Genomic DNA, 12,811 nt, shown 5'->3' on the forward strand with positions numbered 1-12,811 from the left:
CTGTATGATGAATTCCAATGAATGATAATCCTATACTAACTCCAACCAGTTTACTAAGTGAGTTATTTGTAAAGTTCTAAGTTATTTAAATCAAATGAAACATTCAAGAGTTAGAATATTATTATAGGTTAGTAATAACCAGTAAAAGTAATTTTGTATCTGTTTATTATCAATGGATATTTATTTCCTGAGTAAATGTGGTGAGTGAGTTTGCCTTTACAATATTTCCCATATTCCTGAAAAAAAATAGACCTCATGGTACCAAATTAATTAGGATCTAATGAATAAAACAAATGATACAAAAGGAATCTTTTATTGTGAAAATTGCAAATACCCTATTGAGAACACACCTCCACACCCTAGCATTTCTATACAAAACAGTGGAGTTTGTCATTGTCACAATTTTATAAAAAAATAAACCTAATATATTTACATAAGTGTGCTCATGTAGCCAAACATTAACCCTTATAATGATATGATGTTTGAAACACTGTTTATTGCAAATGTAGTGTTCAATACATCCTAAAATACGTAACTTTTAACAAGCGATCACATAATATATTATTCATATCTCTATATCGTAATCCTAATAACATGTGGTTAGTTATTTACAAATATGTATACAACTTTACAATATGTTGTATACTGTATTAATGTGAATATCTATTCTCAGTTCAATTCAACTATTAATTTAAGGTAATATTAGATTATAAACTTAAAATTAACATAGACCGCTAAGTAAGACATCACACATTATTCAAATACCGCCCACGCGTAGCCGCGTAAATAATTCGTTGCTTTTTTTATTACATTTGCAATTTGGTACGTCACTTATATATTTGCAAAATTATATATTGAGCGATTACATTTATCACCCTTTCTTCACAAGGCTAATGTTTATGCAGAACAATAAAAGTGTTTTTTTTAATATAAAACTCTAAAGTTATTTATGATAAGAAGATAGAAAAAGGCTATGATTCGATTAAGACGCATTACGAATAATTAAAATAATTATATACATTGCGCGTTATATTTTTTATAAATTTATGTAAATATAAATTCTGGTACAAATAGACTAATAATATACGTGTTAAAGTTTTAATATTGAAATAAATTAAAAGATACATAAAATATAGATTTCGTTTATATTAAAGACAAAGACAATGGTTATAAAGGCCATAACTTATTATTAAAAATGCAAATGGCCGACAATATTTGGACCAAGAATTTGGTCTAAAAAAATAGAATTGGATAAAACAAAATGTTTTAAACTCTAAAAATAAATTATCTGTTCGCAGTTCAAATATAAAAGCGAAATTAAATCTCAAAAGTTAGGTCGAATTGAATTTGTTATTATTTTAAATAACTAAAAACTTATAGTTTAAATGTTTTGCATTGTGTTAATATGAAGTGTATCTACTACTTTGCTATATCGTTTCTATTAATATATATTATATTTATTGAGGAAAAATAATGGAGGAAATATTAGGGCTTCTTTTTTTTTAAGTTAGGAGGAATGCAAATTTTCTGACTTTCTTAATTTTTCTAACATATTGCACCTTATAAAAATTATTTTTGTGTTGAAAAAATATCACCAATATAAACTATTTTGTGGTCACTATAATTTTGTACTAATATTAAAGGTTTCACTTTTCACAACAAAATAAATATTAAACTGTTGATTCACTTTCTTGTCCACCAATTTGTACACTGATTTATTGGTTAAAATAATATATTTAGGTCCTACTAATTTAGACCCACAGTCCGAATATCAATGAAGAAATTCATCATCATCTCCCACCTGAAAAAATAAAAAAAAATTAAGTGTATGTAAAAAATTGCATATATTGTTTGTTGATAAAATATTCTATTTACCTGTAAGAAGTATTCAAAATCACTACGATGGCAGTTGCCTTCCGCCGAAAAGGTAAATTTGTGAAAAGTTCCATCTTCACATATCACTACAAAAAAAAATAATATTACAATTCTTGTCCTGCCATATAATACTAAAATTAATTCAATTAAATTATGAGCGGAAGTGTGTTTGTTTGTCTTTATGTCACGTAGTATCAAATCGATTTTTTGATATGATTTTGGTGCGGTGGGCACATTCAAGTGCGGTGGGTTTGCGATGAGAAACTTTGCCCAGGCCGCAATGCTTTCCCTTGACACGCAACACACTCAACACACACACACACGTACCGAGAGCGTTGGTGTCGTCCGCGAAGCACACACACGCACACACACCCACACGTACCTAGCGCGCTGGTATCGTCCGCGAAGCACACACACGCACACACACCCACACGTACCTAGCGCGCTGGTATCGTCCGCGAAGCACACACACGCACACACACCCACACGTACCTAGCGCGCTGGTATCGTCCGCGAAGCACACACACGCACACACACCCACACGTACCTAGCGCGCTGGTATCGTCCGCGAAGGCACAGAGCGCGCGCAGCGGCGGCGCGGCGGGCGCTGCACAGACGCGCGCGAAGCTGCCGCGCGCCGCCCACACGTGCAGCGTGCCCTTGTCCGACACGCAGCACACGAGTGAGCCCGACCAGTTGAAGTTTATACTGGAAAATGAGCATGGACAAATTCATAGAGGAAGGCTATAGGCTATTATATATCATCAGACTAACAGGAGCAGAGCCACGCAGGTGAAACCGCGGGGCGCAGCTAGTAATAGATAAACCATTAAAATGTGATAACTGCGATATTTCACAATAATTGATGAATATAGAGAAAAATAAAGTGATGTTCCCTTTATGTCGACGTATGTTGTATGAGGCTATTGTATTCAATAGCATCTTTATTTAGGAATGGCTTTAACCTTAATTTTGATGTCATAAAGGACAACAAAAAGTGTAAACCTGTGAATCTGGGCATTTAAATCATAATAAATAAATCTACGAAAATAAATTGAACAAAATACACATACCAATAGACATCCGCATAGTCTGACCCCCTCCGCAGTTCGTGTATCATTTGCTTAGTACTAGTGTCCCACAGCCGTATAATGGTCCCCCGTTCAGACGCGGTTGCCAGTTTCGCCCCGTTAGCCGATAGACTGATGCACACGAGGTCCGTTTGATGGCAACCCACTACCGCAGGGGAACTTGACTGAGCACCTTTCACAGCCCGTGATACATCCTGGTGGAAAAATTTTTGAATGACTCATGGATCTGAATCTAATTTTAAGGTGTGAGAATTTTAATTCGGGTGGAATAATCTTAAATTTTAATGACTTTGGAACAAGGATGTTCAATAAAATTGTAAGTATGTATTTACAAAACCAAGTACAATGTGCGGTTAATTGTGGCTAAATCAAGAAAATCATATACTTCGCAAATAAAATGGAACATTTTTAAAATCGGTAATATTTTTTTTCGGTTTTATTTTTTGTTATTTTTCGGGTCGCTACATGCTCCTTGTATTAAGGTACCTAATAATTGTACTCAAACCAACAATCAAATGACCAAACATACCAACAACTGCAGCGATCCCTTCCTATGCGCTGGCGCAGCTAACAACTGCACCGCGTTGGGGTCAGTCGCGAGCGCGCACAGCGGCCGGGCGGACGCGGGAGTACGGAGCAACGCTACGCGCTGTAACGATGGCAGTGATAGCACTTGGATGGAGGATGTCAATACTACCGCCACTCTGGAAGTCAATGAAATTTGATGATAAAGCTTTCTTTTTTATGTTATAGTTGGCAAAGAAGCTCGTGGCTTGCTACCACCGCTCATGAATGTTCGCAGAGGCGTAAAGTCGTTTGCCAACTTTACGCTTTTGCAAAATACAAATAGTTTGCTACCTTAACAAGGTATGGAGTAAAGAAAGGAATGGACTGGGAAGGGTAAGGAAAAAGGTATGGGATTCGAGCGTCGAAATACAGCAGCATTCGCATTCGGTCTTCTGAGTGATGCCTCCACAAGACAGCTCTTAAGCACACGCAAATGATAATAAAAACCGAATATGAGTAATACATAACAAGCTAAGGTAGAAGAGAGAAAATTTACTTTGCAGGTAATCGAGAGTCGAAAATTAATTGCTTTTCCTCTACACCAAAGACGAAATGTTAGAAGTGTAAGATAAATTACATTAGGCTTAATCGCAATCGGAAGTCGATTTGCTTCATCCTAACCTTGGATATTCTAAAGTATTTGTTGAAATCCATACTAATAAGGATTTACGCTAGGCCTCTTATCGAAATAGCACGAATATTTAATATTAAAGTAATAGCACAACGAGAACTACACTAACAACTAGAACGAGAATTTCCATGACTGACATTTCACGCATATGAATAAACTATTTCTGTGTTGTTTGAACGCGACTTTGATGATTATTGCCTTATGTCATAATATAAAAATGATTAAGTAAAAAATTATGTACATTTTAATGAGCATATATACGTCATAACTTTAACCCAATATTTACATTTTAAACGATCACACATATCCATCAATATTTATAAACCGAAACGTAGACAGGATTTGGAATTAAATTAAACATTGAATCTAAGAGACCTTCAGTTTGTCCTTAACTTTGTGCGTAATTCGTGGTTTACATATTAAGTAGGTATTCGACAATGATTCTTTGTTCGGTTGTTCCTAGTTCGGTTAGCGAGCGACTAACACAATGTAATGTGAATCACACATGATAAAACGATTGCTACACCTACACACTTGCTACTCAAAAATCCTATGACTTTTGAGTAGCAAGTGGCATAATATTAATCACGGACCGATTTTAAGTATTTACATACTTTTTGTTTTTTATTGTATAAATTCTGTGACACTAATATACTAAAGACTATAATAATATACCTACTCTGTAGGTATACCTACTGCGACTACGGTTCTCAATTTTTAGCATAATATTTTTTTCTTAAATTGGACGCTTAAGTTTTGCATAGAAATTTAACGAATAAAGATTGCACTGTCCACATCTGTTTATTCATATGCAAAGAGGATATGAGCACATTTCCACGCTTTTTGGTTTTACCGCCATTATTTTTTTAACTGTCAAATCCTAATCCTGGAAAGCGAATATCATATTTTGAAATCACTTCCGACGAGCAACGAAATAAAAAAAATATTTATACTTATGGGGTTACGATGAAAAAAGGTTGAGGTATTATATTTTAAACATTAGTTTACTATTGAAATCGTCCTGGATATCTGAATAATAACATTAAATTAGCTATGCGCGCATTAATCGATAAGAAATCAAATATAAAATTGATTTAAACCGGCTATATTAACACATTAAATCAGAATGTATTACTATTTTCAAGTGACTTTGTTTACAATTTGAATTGTAATGTAAAAATTGAGGAATTGATTACGCGATTTAAAAAAATAATCAGAGATGTATTTTTGGTTGTCTTAGTTTGTACAAATTTTTACTATATAATTCTAGTTTTTTATTTAATATCACATTAAAGTTAATTATCCGTACCTATAGATAAAATTGTTGCAAATCCAAGTTTAATTTGCATTATAAAAAACTCGCGTGAAGTAATTTCACGTTCTAAATGACGAATGCATTCATTAATTATTATCTGCTTAATTTGCAGCTAAAATCAATAAGTCGTTATATCGGAACAAACTAATGAAATATATTTCTGGGTTATTTGGTTAAGGTCATCTTTTATCTTATCAGATTGTTCCTTATTCGAATTCTTAAAGCATTTTATTTTATCAAGAAGTATTCCAATCATTTTTATTTAAATACAATTTGTCTTAAATATAACAGCAACACTTGCTATGTGTTACTAGTGTTATTCTTCTTCGCGATATTTAGCTTGGTATCTACCTCCGGACTTAGTATATATCAAGTCAAAATCCAACAAAATTACACCTAAAACAGTATTTCTAAAAGCAACAAACATCCCCAAACTACAACACTCACTTTTATTCTTCCTACAACACACTAGAACACTATCTCACATAGCTACACCACACTGACAAGCATATTGTTCCCAGGAACACCAATGTTTCCAGAAACACAACACTCACTTATCCTTCCTCGCGCGCAGGGCCCGTATCGGCGACTTGAAGAGCACCTCCGCTCGGAAGGCACGCTGTTGGTCATCGAGCAGCATGAGGCTGCAGGGCCGCCGCGCGCGCACCACCAGCAGCCAGTTGGTGCGGAACACCATCTCGCATAGTGACACCTCGCCCAGCTCTTCTTTGCCTGGTCACAATGATACAGTTTACTAAAGAGACTATACTTACTTATACATATTATAAACTAGCTTTCTGTCCGTGGCTTCGCCCACGTTTTCAAAGAAAAACCCGCATAGATTCCGTTCCCGTAGGATTTCCGGGACAAAATCTATCCTATGTGTTAATTTAAGTTACCATATGTGTGCTAAATTTCATTGTAATCGGTTCAGTAATATTTGCGTGAAAACAAACATGAAAACAAACATACATACACACATCCATCCTCACAAACTTTCTTATTTATAATATTAGTAGGAAGTAGGATAGGATCTGAACAATGTTAAGTTGAGGTAATTTAATTGGCAAAAAACACAGGTATATATAGATTAAAGACTAATAGATGCATTGTAATTATTATTTTTCTTATACTTATACAATGGTAATTCTAACTGGTAAGTATAGGATTGCAAGGTGACATAAACAAGAGTTTAATTAATAAAAATAACGTGACTTATTTAAATATTAAGTAAAATTTCCTGGATGAAAGGAACTCTCAAATGTAATGAGAAATTTTTGTGTAATGAATACTTACTGTAATGGGCCTTTTCGACAAGTGGATCGACATTGTAAACGCGCAGGCCTGATGTTAGGCAGCATGTGAAGCAGCCTAGAATAAATATAAAAAGGTACAATTTTACTGCCAAAATTGAAAAAAAAAAATATGGTTTGACAGTAATGATAATAATTGGCACAAATATGGTTTTTTTTTCATGCGTACATACTTAAACTAATATATTTTTTTTTTTACTAAGAAAGAGATTTATTGTAGATTTATTTTATTTCTGAAATGTATGTCTTCCCCATATTTATTTGGAGGAAACATATTTTCCATAAGTTATAAATTAAAAAACAATATTATTTAAAATATGTGTATTCTAAAGCAAGGTTTGGATATTTATCAATGTCATTCATTCACATAAAATGTATCAAGGTTTTATTAGGCCATGTGGTAAGTACACAACCCAGTAATATGAAGCTTTTTGTAATATTATATATATAAATAGAAATCTATTTTAAAATGTAAAGAGAGATGATATTATTATTATGGTGAAATGTAACTCTTAATATTATCTTATTTTTTTAGAAAACAGTTTGAATGCATAAAAAAAAATTAAATTATAAAATATAATATAATATGAATATTACTAAATAATATAATATACTATATGCTTGATTTTCGATAAACATTATTTCTGTAATGTGGAATGCTCAGTGAACTTAAACTGTGTAAGTTTAATTATATTATGCTTGAACAGAACCAAATCAAAACAAAGGCTAAGCGAATACGCACTAATCTACGTAGGCGCGCAAACTAAAAATATAAACAACACGTGGAACTAAGAGTGCGACAATTGCATTTGACGCAAATTTTAATTACTAACGCGAATCCGCTAGCCACGTTACCCCTGACTTGATCGCCCCCGTACCGCTCGGGTCATCCACATCATGAATATATCACGCTTTACACTTGAGAACAAAGAACTTGGGGTGACGAACTAGGAAGTCAAACACACCTTGATTCTGATTAAAAGCCAGGCTCGTGATACCACTGCTTCTCCGGCGCGCCATGGTCACTCCACAATAAATTTATCATAAACATTTAGTCGTTTTTTTGTCAATTATCCCTGTGGACATTTTCACATCGAAATTTTAAATACGCACATTTATTATGTTACATGTTCCTTGTGTGTGGTACACAGCTGATTTGATGACTGATGACATAAAAACACAAGGTGCTGCCATATGTAAATAAACATTTTAAAAAGTTAATGCCAACTCGGATGCGAGTCTTTTAGAACATTAATAAAAAAAATATGGCAATATTATTTTATTTTTGACTTAAAAAGACACTGGCTCATAAACTAATATTATTGTCATTTGTCAATAATAAAAAAAAAATATAAAACATCAAAATGTTTTTATCTTCCCTCTTTGAAGAAATCCTGTTGCAAATTAAATTTTTGGCTTCAAAAGCTGTTTTAAATTATGTAGGGTGTCAATTAGCAAAAATAGTAATTATAAATTTGAAAAATATTAACGTAATCAACTAACGTAAGTACCATTAACTATAATTGACTTTCGCGCAAGAAATAATAATATATTAATGTTATATTATATTATCAATTAAAAAAAAATTATATTAAACAGTCTTTCCATTGTAACTTTAGGAAAGCGACATAAAAATATGGATTTCAGTACAACAGTGAACGCTGATTATCAGTGGCCTTTTCCAAAACCTATAGTTGGCAAGTACGTAATGCTCTCTAATAAATAATTACAATTCATTAACATATTTAAACTAAATAAAAAACCCTGATGAATTAATCGGTATTTAAAGAGTATATAAAAACTTGCTATTACATTTTCTCAAGGCGATGTAAAATATAAAAATTAAGTAATTTCTAGTCTGATGACTAATAACCTGAATTGAACTTGCGCGTGTGCAGTAATTTATAATTATTTATATATGAAATGGAAAAATGTAGACTTTTCCACAATGACTTTAAATCTTTATTTCACCTTTAAAATATACAATATTGATTATGAGGCTCTGGCTCTCTTGCTAGGCATAGCCTGTGTTAAGAAAGCCAGTCCCTTCCCTTAATACATTGTGGTCTAGATAAAGGTTAAAACAAAAAGAAAATTTATACAAAGGCAAAAATTAAAAATAAAAGGGGGATAGCCAACCCAATGAATGTGTGGTGTGAGTGTTTGTGTGTGTGTGTGTGTGTGTGTGTGTGTGTGTGTGTGTGTGTGTGTGTGTGTGTGTGTGTGTGTGTGTGCATGTATGTGAGTGAGTGTGGGTGGATGTGTGTTTGAGTTTTTGTGGGAGTGTGTGTTTAACTTATTTGGGTAACGAGTGAACATGTTGTGTAATCTGTATTATTACGGTGAGTTGAGTTACATTAATAATAATTTATTTAACTTGTGAGATAAGGAGATTTTCTATGCCATCGTAATCATAGTCGTCTAGCCATGATAAAACCGTTTTCTTGAAGGCGTTCCTATTTAGCTTTTTAACATTAATATTGTTCAACTTGTTGTATAAGCGAGGAGCTAGTACTCTGTATGATTTGTTAGCAAATTTACTTTTAATAGCAGGTCAAACTACTACTACTACTACGTCAAATAATATTCTATAATTTACTTGCAGAAAATACGCTTCGATTGCATTATTATGATATTATTTTGTGATAGTTCAAACATCTGTTTCTTCATCTTATAACATTTACATAACTATAATAAAAAAAACGTAAATAAAGTAATATTTTTTACTGTTGAATTTTTTTATCTGTTCAGGCTGAAGGGGTTTTTTGATTATTTATCTAATCTCAGATCTCGATACAAACAATATGAACCGAGCGCCAACAAAAAAACTATACAAAATATATCCTGTTGAGAGTAGACCAATTGAAAGGGTCTGGTATTAATTATTTATACTCATTTTTTGTATCAGACCATGTGAGCCTCCAAAACCAGACGCCGCACCTCCCATCAGACCTCCGCCAGTCGCCCCGTACTGTCACTGCGATGCTCACTCCTATTCACCACGGGTCGAACAATATAAGCAGTTACTTGAAAAGGAGCAGAAGCTTTGCCAGGATTATGAACAGTTGAGAAAACAGGTAAAAAAAAACGCATAAAATAATCTTGAACTACAATATCTGCAATTTAATAGCGTAAAGATTTTGTTTATAGAGGAATAACTTTAAAATAAGGGGTACATAAAATTGACTTCCGCCTTATTTTTTATCTGCCGCGGGGTCACGGGAGAGATAAACTGTTTTATATTCATGTGTAAAGTTCGAATCCACTTTTAATAACTGCTTATATTGAATGCTAATTTAAATTATAAATCATAATTATTACAGATGGTGGATGTAACCAACGATATACTGGATCACCCATGCGATGATCTCGATACGAAAATGACTACAATGTATCAGGCTACCTTTAAAAAGAGATGTTAGTAGCTACGATATCTTATACTTGTTTTATAATATAATTTGATTTCTATAATTTGAACATACCGATGATGAAAAGATACCCACTACCATCGACATCTTTGTTCCTCTCCGAAACCATTTTAGTAACTTTGGCTATAAAATCAGTCACTAACTTATTTTATAGCTTAAACTTTATATTTATTATTAAGTATTAACTCTATATTAGTGAGTGAATAGAGAGCATGTGATGTTTGTGTACAATAATGTACCAACAATATTCCTTCCACAATCAGGTACTCTCAATAAATATCGGCCAACGAAGCCGAGACTTGATCACTACCATTATAAACCAAATTCTTTCATAACTAATTTCCACAGCATTCCCAGTACAAGACTACGAGAAGATAATAGCAGCTTCGCAATCAACCGCACCAATTCCCATGGAAAGCAATCGTCTTGGCGTACTCCGGTGTTACAAGGATCCCACGCATTTCTCTGACCATCCACCAACAGTTCGACCAACAATAAACCCTCCAGGGCCCGTGCATACAGGAGTTACACCAAAGTCCATACAGACTTGGTTCACAGACTTTCCCGGACGGTCTGAGTACATGGACACGTACAGTGCGTCTGCTAAGGCGTGTTGGAGATCGATGCAAAGATATAAGGAGCCCTTGCCATCGACCAGGCGAAGGGCTGATGATACGTGTGTGTGATTTAATAAAATGTGGGAAGATAATTTGTTTTTTATTTGTAAAGGATTTATTTATTTGTTTTTTAACTCAAAAACTTAGTTAGTAAATACCACAATATACAGATACAACAGTGAAGTCGATTTCTTTTTTTAATGTTTTTTATCACGACGAGCCAATTCAAGCGTTTATTGGGTATACTCTTGTTATAAGTATGTAATATAATTATATACGACAATAATGTTTAGGGTGTTAATGACAAGTACATACAAGTAAACGACAAACGACGATATGCGAATTGCTAAGCAAATGTTTGTGGTTTTGGGTGTTTTCCACCAAAGCTGTTCGAGGAAAATGTGCGGTGCGAGAATGCGTTGAAATGGGTCTTCTATTACTCAAAATTATACCTAGTACTAATTCCTACACATCCTCGCACATTTTTGGCGGAAAAGCTTTCTTGTGGTCAGTTGTAGACAAAATACGAATTCTTTAGTAACTTATGGAAATAAGGTAACTACCAGCATAATTAAAATTTTCATATATAATTTTTAATTTTTAGCTAAGTTGTTACTTAGTTATAATAAACACAAATAAAATAAGTATTTGGTTATTCGGTTATGGTTATTTTCTGGTAACATAGAATTGTTTCGTAGTTAGACGTTGTAACTCAGAATTATTATTTCTAGATTACTAGAATGTTAGTAACATTACCGTCCATCAAACGAGTCATAATGCGCTTCTTTGGTAGGAAATTGCTTAACTCCAAGTTGATGTAACAACTAACAAAGCACTACCTAGAACCACAATATACAGATACATACAGTAAGGAAACTTCATACAAAATGTTCGAAATGGCTCCCCCCCCCATCAAGCGTGTTTTCGAGGGTATTGAGGGGGATCGATAGTAGCGGGTGACACATTCATAGATTTTGAATTTATTATGGAAAAAAGTTTAAAGTGATGTCAATTCACATTAAATAAATATCGATTGTTTCAGTTTGTAGCCCTTTCAATAAATATATTTTGTAAATACCGTATCTGACTACAAGTTAAAAAGAGACTATTTTTTAATTTCTATATATATGGCAGCATGAGTTTTAAATTAAGTTGACATATTTTCTACCAAAATGATAGCTACAAATAGACACTATTAGGAGTCCAGTCTGTTTAAAGGTCGCATCTATTTTTACGCAATCTAGAAGAGCACGAAAATATAAAAAAAGGAAACCTTAAAAAAATCTTGTTTAAATTTATGTGCATAATTACGTAAATATTAGGGAAGAAAAAGATAGATATTATAATTATTGTATTTTTATCGATACGTGGCGTCTCCACTTTGTCAAGCACTAAGCCTGTCAAACTATTTTCTTTTTCTTCCTTAAACAAAAAGGTAGAGGTTCTATGCTCGTATAATAATAATTTTAATTTATTTTTTGCATATTTTGTGTTTTTTAATTTAATTTAATTAATCGTTTTAAAAATAATTTAGTAGGTATACCTACATACAAGTATTGTAAATTCTGGTTTAAAATAATTATTGAATATATGTATAATAGAAATATCAAGCATTATAAATAATTTATAAAATACATTAAATAGCCTTCGGCGTCCATAACAGAACTAGATTTCGAAATATAGCACTGATAAAAACGTATTCACTTTTACAAGCTGTATTGTTGTATTGTTTCTTCTTGTAAATTATATGTATTTTAGGCTACACCATTTTTGTATTTTAACGGGTTTTAATCTCCAAATTACCACAAAATCAACTGTGAAAAAAAGCAAACAGAAATATACAGGCCGGCCGAATTGATAACCTTCTCCTTTATTTTTCAAGTCAGTTAAATATCAAAAAGTAACAGCCCTATACGTCATAATTTCATCGCAGGGGCTTAGTTTCCTAACTTTATGTACGTAGTACATATCTGT

At 33.1% G+C, this 12,811-nt stretch overlaps 2 protein-coding genes across 2 annotated transcripts; one reads left to right on the top strand and one right to left on the bottom strand.

Annotated features, from left to right (window-relative positions):
* Positions 1 to 297: 297 nt before the first annotated feature.
* Positions 298 to 7,971, bottom strand: LOC123701477 (WD repeat domain phosphoinositide-interacting protein 4-like). The gene is made up of 8 exons (XM_045648970.1): positions 7,758 to 7,971; positions 6,776 to 6,850; positions 6,034 to 6,211; positions 3,496 to 3,670; positions 2,949 to 3,160; positions 2,423 to 2,583; positions 1,876 to 1,961; positions 298 to 1,801 (listed from the first exon to the last, which is right to left on the bottom strand). The coding sequence occupies exons 1-8, from the start codon at positions 7,810 to 7,812 to the stop codon at positions 1,772 to 1,774; spliced, it is 972 nt and encodes a 323-aa protein (XP_045504926.1). The 5' UTR covers positions 7,813 to 7,971; the 3' UTR covers positions 298 to 1,771.
* Positions 7,972 to 8,266: 295 nt separating this feature from the next.
* On the top strand, positions 8,267 to 10,929 carry LOC123701478. Its single transcript, XM_045648971.1, has 5 exons — positions 8,267 to 8,295; positions 8,412 to 8,493; positions 9,701 to 9,869; positions 10,116 to 10,209; positions 10,569 to 10,929. The coding sequence occupies exons 2-5, from the start codon at positions 8,429 to 8,431 to the stop codon at positions 10,904 to 10,906; spliced, it is 666 nt and encodes a 221-aa protein (XP_045504927.1). The 5' UTR covers positions 8,267 to 8,295; positions 8,412 to 8,428; the 3' UTR covers positions 10,907 to 10,929.
* The last annotated feature ends 1,882 nt before the right edge of the window (positions 10,930 to 12,811 follow it).

The sequence above is a fragment of the Colias croceus genome, chromosome 21, assembly GCF_905220415.1.
Source record: "Colias croceus chromosome 21, ilColCroc2.1".
NCBI lineage: Eukaryota > Metazoa > Arthropoda > Insecta > Lepidoptera > Pieridae > Colias > Colias croceus.